The sequence below is a fragment of the Gobio gobio genome (assembly GCF_949357685.1).
Source record: "Gobio gobio genome assembly, chromosome: 24".
Classification (NCBI taxonomy): Eukaryota; Metazoa; Chordata; class Actinopteri; order Cypriniformes; family Gobionidae; genus Gobio; species Gobio gobio.
In genome coordinates, this window is record NC_137120.1 from 8,650,057 (window position 1) to 8,661,896 (window position 11,840).

The 11,840-nt window shown below is 39.7% G+C and overlaps 1 protein-coding gene across 6 annotated transcripts; it reads right to left on the reverse strand.

Annotated features, from left to right (window-relative positions):
* Positions 1 to 1,855: 1,855 nt before the first annotated feature.
* Positions 1,856 to 11,549, reverse strand: LOC307120280 (uncharacterized protein). Of its 6 annotated transcripts, XR_013815765.1 has the most exons (9): positions 11,406 to 11,549; positions 9,119 to 9,436; positions 8,694 to 9,035; positions 5,982 to 6,293; positions 4,118 to 4,237; positions 3,970 to 3,989; positions 3,680 to 3,819; positions 3,008 to 3,384; positions 1,856 to 2,653 (listed from the first exon to the last, which is right to left on the reverse strand). XR_013815765.1 is itself a non-coding variant. In XM_079807238.1 (8 exons), exons 1-7 carry the CDS (start codon positions 11,449 to 11,451, stop codon positions 3,700 to 3,702), a joined length of 1,278 nt encoding a protein of 425 aa, XP_079663364.1. In that variant the 5' UTR covers positions 11,452 to 11,549; the 3' UTR covers positions 1,864 to 2,653; positions 3,680 to 3,699. The 6 variants fall into 6 exon arrangements, 4 of the variants coding, with proteins under 4 accessions (XP_079663366.1, XP_079663363.1, XP_079663364.1 ...); XM_079807238.1 differs by lacking the exon at positions 3,008 to 3,384 and having other exon boundaries at positions 1,864 to 2,653; XM_079807239.1 differs by having other exon boundaries at positions 1,871 to 3,384.
* Between the last annotated feature and the right edge of the window lie 291 nt (positions 11,550 to 11,840).

The following is an 11,840-nucleotide window of genomic DNA, read 5'->3' on the forward strand; positions in this document are numbered from 1 at the left end:
GAAGAATATCAGATGGAAGGGTAGTCTGAAATACATGCCATACACCACAGGTGTTAAATAAACACTTATTTACAATTTATTTGGTCATCTTTATAAATACAAAAACAACAGGTCTTTTTTTCCTGTTGGATTTTAATATTCTTCCTCCATCTCCTCTTCTTCTGTCAGTGGTGCTTGTGAAGGTGCTCCCATCCTTTTGTGAGCCTCTGCCTTCTTGCTGTTGGCTGAGTAGAAGTCAAATGTTAATTTCATTATCCTAATTCAGAAATGTAACAGGTTGGATTAGAGAACATTATATGAAAGGGACTACGGATAAAAATTAGCCAGTGTTGGCTAAACCTGGCGCATTTTTTTTTTACATATTTTATGTATTATTAATGTGTATTGTCCCTGATTAAAGAATAAATTAAATGAAAAGACGATGTGGAAAAAGCTGCTGCACATTGGACGCTGAATGATTTTTATTTAATATGTCAAATGTTTGTTAAGTCATTAGACCTAAACCCATGAATCTTTTATGCTTAAAGCATCCCTGATTTAATTATATTTTTTTTATACTTCATTTTTAGCTGCTGCGACATTCTTTTTTCTTCTTTTTTTGCCCGTGGGATGCATGAAAAGGAATATTAGTTCAATAGCTTATACTGTTTTCCAGTTTTCACCTATTATATATTATAATAATGATTAATAATTAATAATTACATTTATGTAGCGCTTTTCTGGGTAGGCTATCAAAGCGCTTTACATGGAAGTGGGGAATCTCCTCAACCACCACCAATGTTTAGCATCCACCTGGATGATGCGACGGCAGCCATATTGCGCCAGAACGCCCACCACACACCAGCTGATTGGTGGAGAGGAGACAGAGTGAAGAAGCCGTGAAGAAGAATTAAACTTACGTTTTACCCGGAAGTATGCGAAGGTCTTTTTGTTGGGTGCTGTTGCCATGGTGAATCGTAATACACCATTTATACCCCATTTCCACCAGAATGAACCGGGTGCTAGTTCAGAGCTAGAGCTAGTGCCGGTTCTGAGTTGGTTCGACTGATGAGCGCTCTAAGAACCGGTTTGCCTTTCCACATGCTAGAGAACCACCACAGAGCCAGGTCTTACGTCACTGTATACGTCTCATCTTTCTCAGCAACTCTAGGCAGCGGGAAACACAAACACTTAAACACACCAGGCTTGTTCGAGATGCATGATATCAAAGTACCGCATGAGCCATTCAAAAGCATAAGAAGTCCAAAAGCACAAAGCAAAAAGCAAAAGCTCGCTGTACTTTGATGTCATATGGCGATTGGGTCTGCACAGCACAGATGCATCTCAAACAAGCCTTCCATCAACAATGGCGAACGTTGCGTTATTGATGCACATGGCTTTACGATCCTACTTCGTCATCCAAACACAGCGAATCCAGTGCATTCGTGCAGCTCGCCATGATTTGTATAGACGGAGATTACAATCGAGCAACTATTAGCTCCATTAGCTGCAATTTCAAAAATGGCGGATCTCAAATTTGTTTTCATCTTGTTGGTCACCGAAAACCCGCCCCCAGCCCCTGATACAAGCGGTTTCTACTTCTAGACCAGCAATGTTTTGGTGCTACTTAATTAATACATTTCCTGGTGATTTGGGTGTGGAAAGACAAAGAACCGATTTGATATTAGGCTCTGGCTCCAAACCAGCACCAGCACTGCCTTGGTAGAAAAGGGGTCCTAGTGTCCTAACCAGGAACTCACCTGAGATTAGCACCACCATCCAATAATAATAAATGAAAATTACAGTTGATTACACTCAGAAACTCCAGTTATTTCCAGTTTATGATTACAAACTCAATCATTTCATGACAAACTGTCAGATTCCAGTCATTATGAGAAAATATTTTATTGCCATTTATCACAAATCTGCTTTTTATACATATGCATATTTTCAACGACATTAATGCAACAAGTATTATATTAAATCACAGCAAAAGCACCTTGAAATTTATACTTTCCCTGATCTCTAACATACATGTTAAAAAGACACCACACAACAACACGATTCAACAGTAACAGAAAAATATAAAATCATGAAAATTGAAATGAGCAAATATAAAAAGCAGTATGAAAGAGATAAACATCACAGATGCACGTTTGTTCTCTTGAAATGACACACACGCTCTTTATCATTCGGTCTAAAGAAGCCTTCAAATGTTAATATGGTGAAGGTCTTAAATTATTCAGTGATAGTTCAGTACTTCCAATAATAAACTCACACATCATTTCACAAATACACAGCTGTTGTGATGAAATACATTTTGTTTTTATGACACTGATTCAATTTCAGTACGCTATTTGCTAAAAAAAAAAAAACGTTTTAGCAGCGTATTTTAGATAAGACACAAAATTACTTGGATTGCATAATATTTACATTCATGAGGCTAGCACTATGTTCTAATAATGTATAAATGTGTGTAGAAATTATACAATATGGATATCAAAATAACAGTATTTTAATTAATGAAATGAATCCTGTTGAAAAGCCCATAGTAAAAAAAAAAAAAAATGTTCCCGAAGCCTGCTGAATATTTTTTTTAGCTGGATTTAATGTCCACCTTCATTCCAATGCAAAAAAGTAAAACATTGCCCTCATATTAAACCAAAGTCATTAACTGAAACACAAAAACAAGAGAAATTAGAAAAACACATTAGATACGATCAGCAATGCTCAGTAATCTATTCAACTTTTACACTATTCCATCATGTTTAACTATCAATCGATAAAACTTATCTTAGCAAAATTCGTCCTGTTAACCAAATTAGGCTGCTATCAAAACACAAAACAAAAAAATGCAAACATACATCCAAAACTAACATTTGCAAGAAGTGATTTGGATGATAAGACTGGTACACGCTAAAAAAATCCACGTTAATCTATCTACTAGCTCCGTATGACTAGAAAGATAGAACTTGTTGGCCTTAATTCTAAGCGGTATGTGTGGAGAAAACCAGGCACTGCTCATCACCTGTTCAATACAGTCCAAACAGTGAAGCATGGTGGTGGCAGCATCATGCTGTGGGGGTGTTTTTCAGCTGCAGGGTTAGAACGACTGGTTGCAATCAAGGGAAAGATGAATCCGGCCAAGTACAGGGATATCCTGGACGAAAACCTTCTGCAGAGTGCTCAAGACCTCAGACTGGGCCGAAAGTTCATCTTCCAACAAGACAATGACCCTAAGCACGCAGCTAAAATAATGAAGGAGTGGCTTCACAATAACTCAGTGACTGTTCTTGAATGGCCCAGCCAGAGCCCTGATTTAAATCCAATTGAGAATCTCTGGAGAGACCTGAAAATGGCTGTCCACCAACGTTTATCATCCAACCTGACAGAACTGGATAGGATCTGCCAGGAGGAATGGAAAAACTTGTTGCATCTTTCCCAAAAAGACTCATGGCTGTAGTAGATCAAAAGGGTGCTTCTACTAAATACTGAGCAAAGGGTCTGAATACTTAGGACCATGAGATATTTCAGTTTTTCTTTTTTAATAAATCTGCAAAAATGTCAACAAGTGTTTTTCTGTCAATATGGGGTGCTGTGTGTACATTAATGAGAAAAAAATGAACTTAAATTATTTTATCAAATGGCTGCAACATAACAAAGAGTGTAACATTTAAGGGGGTCTGAATACTTTCCGTACCCACTGTATGTCATCTCAAACTAGCGCACAACATCAACGTCATCGTTCTCAGCCACTCCCTCTGTTCGCTGATTGGACTGGTTAAAATTTGACCGGAGAAAACCAGAGAATATACCCCAATCCAAGACTGAAGGAAAGTACTGAAGGAAAATGAAAATTGAGCGGAAGTACGTAAGGAGGGCGGAGCCAGGCTAGACGGCAACAGTCATCATGTCACAAACCATGGTCAAGTCCCAAAATAAAGTTAAATACCACAAATAATGCAAATAATAGTGGAAACATTATCTTACCTGATGTTCGGCATGCTTCCCTGTTTTAAAAACAGTAAACTCAGTTAAAAACTGATTCAATTTGACAATGAAAACACCCTTTTACGTCTTTAAAGTCTGTAAATCTCAAATGCTTCACTTGTTATATTAACTATTTGTTGATACCTACCAATTTTTGCTTGACACGAGACCCTGATTTGGCAGCACATCACAACAATAGCTACAGCCACGACCAGAAGCAGGACAGCAACACCAATTACTGCTACAACAAATGGAGACCAATCCTGTGCTGTAATGATAGAGAACAACAAATCAACAATTTAACCATCTGATTGATGTTTGTACCTTTCTGTTTTGGTTGTCGGTTATATTATAATATTAATAGTTTGTTCAATTAATGATGTTTTATAAACAAGGTTCGGGAGAAGCACGTTCAGATAATTGACACAGGTGGAGAACACTCAGCTAATCAACAATAGATGTATATATACACGCAGCAGTCCTAGTTCTCAGCATGGACGGCATTTCCGGCAGCTGGTCCCGGCCGCCCACTCACGCTGTCTGCATGGCTGCACACGCCGCTCGAGGCAATTGTACTATACAGAGTCTTTACTTACAAATGTATAAGCTACCTTAAAAAAACCCTTTCGGCCGCTTCCATCAGCATTCACGGTAAAATAATTTTTGCTTTTCCCGAGATTTAATTGTGTCTTTGACACAGTGTGCGACCATATTCGCTTTTGCGACTATAAATAGATGTGCAAACCGTACAACGGATTTTGGAACAACCGTTTTCTTGAATGTAACATCAATACCTTACAGTATATAAGGCTATATTGCATAACAAGTATATCAATGATCATTGTAAGCAACCTTATATTTTGGGGATGAGAGAACATATCATGAGACTGCAAAACTTCAAAGGCTATGATTTCATTAAATAAATGTGAGCTCTAATGCTTCAAAATCTGAATTTGGATGCTGATGTGCATTCTATGGGCTTGCAAACAATGCTTCAAAATGCTTCAGTTCAGAGCAGATTCGAAGTCAATGAATAGTGCACATTCATGCCTCGCAAATTCTTATGAACATGACAACGTTTTCTTTACGGTGAATATATCGTTATATGTTGTATACAGTTGTAAGCCTGTATATTTTATCTCCTCAAATGAATTGAATGAGCATCATGAAATAAGTCATAGCAATTTCAAAATAGAGTCCTATTTGGTTGCTCAATGCGTTTCTTTTTTTTATTTGTCTGTCTAACCTTTTCTCCACCACAGCAGTGACGTTCCCTCTGCTCCCACATGAGATCCATATTTCTTTTTCCCATTTTTTCTTCCAGGCGGTCTCCCACGTACAAGACCACACCCTGCTCCCATCAAGAACCGTGCGATTCGTGAACTAACAGGGGCTGCCCTCTGGCAACACAAGCCGCTCACGGGCCCTCCCGTTCAAACAATCAGGCCCCCTCTCTAATGCCAGCCACCAAGCTCGACACTTCTTGGAGGGTATTTAGCAGGCGGCTGTCCTATGCTCTTTAGCTTTTGGGGGGTACTCTGGGTTCGGGCCTAAATCCGAGCTCGAAGCTCTCCCCCCAGACAGCACGCCAAATACGTATTGAATTACTCTATATAAATTATATGTAAGTGTGAACTCGTGAAATTATGTTTTATAAACAAGGTTCGGGAGAAGCACGTTCAGATAATTGACACAGGTGGAGAGCACTCAGCTAATCAACAATAGAGGTATACTTTATATACACGCAGCAGTCCTACCTCCGTTTGTTGACAGTTCTCAGCAACCCTTCCACCACCCCTTCGCCACACCTTTTAACTCTAAAACCACTTACATATACGGGGGGTACTCTGGGTTCGGGCCTAATTTTGGGCTCGAAGCCCTCCCCCCGGACATCACGCCAAATACGCATTGAATTACTCTCTATAAATTATATGTAAGTGCGAACTTGTGAAACCTCAGTTAATTACACAACATGCTTATCTTAATACGGTTGTTGTAAAAGAAATACTCACGACAGACAGAAAGATTGATTCTCTTGAATATGGTGCGCTGGTTGCCAGTAATATCGAGATGATAAAGTCCAGCGTGTTTAGTTCTGATGTTCCTGATGGTCAGACATCCGGTCTTTTTGTCCAGCTTCAGAGTGCCTCTGAAACTCCCATCAGTGCCTTCAAATGTAGTGAAGTTCCCATTGCTGATTTTTGCTATGACAGTGTCTCCATGTTCACACCTCCACATGATCACATCATCTCTGTATATTTCAGAAACACCAGATTCTAGAGTGACAGAAGTTCCCTCCATCACCGACAACTTATTCCCTCCATCTGTGTCAACATACAGTAAAACACAGGAGAACTTTCACAGACAGAGATTAAACATTTAAAAGAGATCAAGCATTAATTAATCTCAGAGATTAAGCATTAAAAACATTTAAGTATTTTTGCGTAGTGCATAAAACCAGTGAGACCGTCTCTCTGGAATTGGCTTGGGCAGTCAATTTAAAAATGCACGAGCGTACAGAACACAGCGGCGAAGCATTGAGGGCATCTGTTATTAACCCAAAGGGTGCCGCTAGTAGTGCTGGGTGGCATGACCAAAAATGTATATCACGGTATTTTTCTAAATTATATTGGTTTCACGGTATATAACAGTATTTTTTCCCCTATGCATGATCGAGTGTTAACCACATTTTCTACTGACTGAGAGAAGAAATACTGCAGTAGATTGACTAGAATGCCCTATTTTACTGTCATGACTGATGAATATTGTAGAAAACAATCCACACTAGAGTTAATACAGGTTTGCAAAGCCCCACAAAATTATGCTGTGCGGAGACAACAACCAATAAAACACAGACTACACACTCATTACAGACACATGAATATTAAAATATGACCACAGAGAGAGAAAAAAACAGAGTTGAGGGCACCTTATGCATTTAAAAAATCTTATCTTGTTGTTAAAAAAATCCTATATAACAAACTGCCAAAACTAGGGAGAAAAGCGGATATTTTCAATACATTTAAGAGCACTCTCTGAACAAATGACACGCATCAGTTTAACACATAAAGAATAAAGCAGTTACTTTTTTGCCCATTCTTCTTTGAATTGTCAGTTTATTATTAACTTATATCATTCATTGTCAACTTATATCATCCATTGTGTCATCGCAGTCATGATCAGACGTATGGTTCAGTGTAGCCAAATCAGTGCATATTTCATTTGAAGAAGACGTGATGAAATATGTGCGCATACACGCTTCGGGTTCATGTTTAGAGCACTATAGTATATGAAATATGTCTAGGGATGGGCGATATTGTCACGGTTCATGAATTCACTGGTTCATTCTGTCTGTGTGTGTGTGTGTGTGTGTGTGGAGTGTGAGTGGGAGGCGTGGTTTCTGATTACCAGTTCATCAGATCATCACCACCACCTGCTGCACTTGATTACCCGGTCTACAAATTGGCTTGCTAACTACCCTGTGTTTGTCAGATAGTTTGGTGGGGTTCCGTGGGCCTGTCCTGTTCTCAATCCGTTTCAGCCAGTGTTTGCTGTTTGTGTGGATCCTGTTCGTGTCTGTGGATGTTCTCACCGTGGTGGATCAGCTCCCGGATCTGGTTGCCCATTGAGTCCCTGCGTCACCCGGATCAAAGCCTGCCTACACATCTGACCTCCTTTGTATCTACTAACTGTGTTCTGAGAAATAAATATCTATTTTCACTCGTGCTTGAATCCGCTTTTGTTTTATGACAGAACGATCTGACCCTCCATGGATTCAGCGAGTGCGTCTAACCTCCAGGAATTTCTATCAAACAGCAATGCGTGCCTCGACCATCAGGAGGAACAGATGGCGATCACAGGTCACGTGGTGCAGGCTTTGGTGGCGCAGGTGTCCGAGCTCACCCAGAGGATTCAACAACTTCCTGGTCCCACTGCGCCAACCCCACCGACCGTTTCCCCCACCATCAGCCACCCAAGTCCGGGTCAGGAGCCGCGGTTGCCGCCACCGGAACGTTATTCGGGTGAGCCCAACCTTTGTAGAGCATTTTTAACGAAATGTTCCGTGTTCTTTTCTCTCCAGCACATTCGCTACAGAACGGTCTAAGGTAGCGCTGGTGATCACACTGCTCTCCGGACGCGCGGCTCAATGGGGAATGGTGGTGTGGGAGAGCCAACACCAATGCTGCTCCTCGTTCCAGGCCCTGACGAAAAGAAATGAAACGGATGTTTGACCGGAAGGTCGCTGGGCGCGAGGCGGCGCGGCAGTTGTCGGATCTTCACCAGGTCCGTCTCCGACTAGCCATAGGCCATAGGCCCGAATTTCAGGGACCGGAACCGGTTAAAATGTGGATTCTATCAGTCACTATAAGTGTGCATTTTGAATGATGACAAAATGCGAGACATAAGCGCGAACCCGCCCATAAGCTCTTCTGATTGGCTGTGATTTGTGATTTGGTTGTGCATGGTACAAATATGCTTGACGCTGAAATCTCACCACATCACATAATGATGCACATTTTAAATAAAAAGAGAAAACCTTCAAGTAGTTTGCCATTCTCAGTTGAATGCAATGAAAAATCCAAACTTTTGTATAAACATTTTTAAAACCAAGAAGAATACAAATATAACATTTCTGAAAACTTGGCATGTGTGTTTAAATCTATTTTTCTATTTGTTATTGACCCTAAGATTTTAATTTAAATTTTAATATTGAAGCGACTTACCAATGGTAGTAACTCTTAAAGTTTTGTGTGTGGTGTATCTACTGCTGCTCTTGGTAATATCTACTTTATAAAGTCCAGAGGTGTTTGGTCTGACATTAGTAATGATGAGCGATCCAGTCTGTTTGTTTAGTTGCAGTCTGTCTACGAATCTCCCATCAAGAACGTCATCATATTTAGAAAAGGATCCAGCTGTTTGATTTATTTGAGCTACAAGTGTGCCTTCAAACTTCCAGGTTATCTGATCATCTCTCTGTATCTCAGTAAGACCAGAGGGTAGAATGACAGAGTCTCTCTCCAGCACCGGCATGAGCTTCACTCTATCTGACACCGGATTATTCACACCTAATGAACAGAAACATTTCTGTTAGTCTGCAAACACTTTCACATTGAGTCTCAAACCTCACTGAAATACCTCACACACTCACCACTGACATTAAATGTCCTTGTTGAAATCCCCCTGACGCCATTGATCATAAGTTTATAAAGTCCAAAGTCTGTCATTTTAACTTTCCTGATTATAAGATCTCCAGTCTGATCGTCCAGCTGCAGTGTTTCTCTATTGGGGTCATCAGGTACTGTGTTCTTATTGGACTCACTATTGATTCTACCAATGAGATCTCCTTCAAACCTCCACTCAATCACACCATCTTTCTGTATTTCAGTAACATCTGTATGGAGAGTGAAAGAATCTCCCACAATCACCAATACAGACTCCGCAACATCTGTCTCAACACCAGACACACCTGCAGAACACACAGAAACAGTTATTTACATTAAATATGAAAGCAGAAATAAAATCACCCATTGCAATATTTATGACAGATTTACTCCAATTAATGTCTTGAAGACGATCCAGAGAAATGAGATGCACTAGAAATGAGATGAAATAGAAAGCTTTTGTAACATTATAAACTCCGCTTCAAAAGTGTGGGGTCAAGTCTTTTTTTTATTTACAAGAAATTAACACTTTTATTCAGCATTTCATATTGACAATAAAGACATTTATGTTACAAAAGCGTTCTATTTCAGAACTTTATATTCATCAAAGAATCCTGAAACAAACATTGATAATAATAAAATGTTTCTTGAGGAGCAAATCAGCATATTAGAATAAAGGATTATGTGACACTTAAAGGGTTAGTTCACCCAAAAATGAAAATTCTGTCATTAATTACTCACCCTTATGTCGTTCGAGACCCGTAAGACCTCCGTTCATATTCGGAACACAAATGAAGATATTTTTGTTGAAAGCTGATGGCTGAGAAAGGCTTCAGATAGGCCTCCATTGGCATTCAGTACACTTATACTCCCGAGACCGATAAAAGGCACTTAAAATGTCGTTACAAAGTCCATCTCACCACAGTGACTCTACAATAATCTTACGATGCGACGACAATAGTTTTTGTGCGCAAAAAAAAAATCAAAATAACACCTTTATCCAGCTTGTTATTGCCTTCCGCGTGTGCCTCCACGACGCATGCGCGAGAATATGACGTAGCGCCGGGGTTCGGGATTCCATGAAATGCACACTCTAACCCCATTTTGAGCACTACGCCGAGACCTAAAGCACGATCAATGTAGAATCCAACAGCTGAGATACGCGCGTCTTCCTCTGATTGTAAACAAATCACTTCTGGGTCATCTGTCCGAATGCCGGATCTGCGTCATATTCTCGCGCATGCGTCGTGGGGGCACACACGGAAGGCAGTAACAAGTTGGAAAAAGGTGTTATTTTGATTTTTTTTGCGCACAAAAACTATTGTCGTCGCATCGTAAGATTATTGTAGAGTCACTGTGGTGAGATGGACTTTGTAACGATGTTTTGAGTGCCTTTTATCCGTCTTGGGAGTATAAGTGTACTGAATGCCAATGGAGGCCTATCTGAAGCCTTTCTCAGCCATCAGCTTTCAACAAAAATATCTTCATTTGTGTTCCGAATATGAACGGAGGTCTTATGGGTCTCGAAGGACGTGAGGGTGAGTAATTAATGACAGAATTTTCATTTTTGGGTGAACTAACCCTTTAAGACTGGATAAATCTTTCTTTAAATTCAGGAATAAATTACATTTTAAAATATTTTACAGCTCTTTTGAATTGCAAAAATAATTCACAAACAATATTACTGTTTTTGCTGTATTTTGGTACAAATAAATGCAGCCTTGGTGAGCAGAAGAGTATTCTTTTAAAAACATAACACATTGTACTGACCTAAAAGCTTTCCTGTAGCTCAAACAGTAGAGCAAGGCGCTAGCAACGCTAAGGTCGTGGGTTCGATTCCCAGGGAAAGCAAGAAATGACTAAATGTAAAAAATGTGTACCTTGAATGCAATGTAAGTCGCTTTGGATAAAAGCGTCTGCCAAATGCATAAATGTAAAATGTAAATGTAAAACTCTGAATGGTAGCGTGTATGCAAAATAAGAAAGGGAGAAAAACACATTAGCCCCTGGATTCACAGACAAGGCTTAAGCTTAAAGTCCTGGACTAAAATGCATGTTTGAGCTGTTTTAACTGAAAGTAGATTGCACTGATAAAATATGCTGTTGGCCTGTTGCCATTTTTTCTAAGAACTTAAAAGTGTTGATTTAACTAAAGCCTACTCCTGGCTGTGAAACCAGACCTAAGAGGTTAAGACACGGAAGCCTCTAAGCTTCCTAAAACAAGTTTCCACAAATAAAGCATTGAAGCGTTGCAAACAAAAACCCAACACTTACCGTTCACAACTAATGAGAAAATAAAAATGAATTCAAGGCTCTTCATACTGATGGCCTGTTGAGTCTGATGACAGCATGTATCCAGCAGCACAATTTTCAACGCTGCGCCACGTCGAGGTTTTTAGAAAGGCACATAATAGGTGTATTGCGTGTCGAAACTTGCCAAAAGAACTGGTACAGTCGAGTGTAGTTTCTCTATACATTTCAGGTTATTCCTACTTTTTGTCTTTTTTTTTTTTTTGGTTTGGTGTTCAGTGAAGGGTCAATAAAGCAAAAGTTTACATTCCTATGCAAGACATGACATCTGATATAAAACAATCCTCCGTTTAGAAACATTTTCAGCTGAAAATAGGGGAGAGCAGGGCACAACCTAACACTTTTTGACTTTCTCAGTTTGTGTAAATTCACTTGGGTTTTAGAGTATTCATTTTTCCC

What these genes read in the sequence shown, in the direction of transcription:
- LOC307120280 (XM_079807237.1), bottom strand. Translation starts at nt 11,451, where the DNA reads ATGAAGAGCCTTGAATTCATTTTTATTTTCTCATTAGTTGTGAACG. An exon ending in AATCAATCTTTCTGTCTGTC is followed by an intron (nt 4,238 to 5,981) that starts GTGAGTATTTCT and finishes CTATCATTACAG; the next exon opens with CACAGGATTGGTCTCCATTT. An exon ending in GGAAGCATGCCGAACATCAG is followed by an intron (nt 3,820 to 3,969) that starts GTAAGATAATGT and finishes ATTTTCCTTCAG; the next exon opens with TACTTTCCTTCAGTCTTGGA.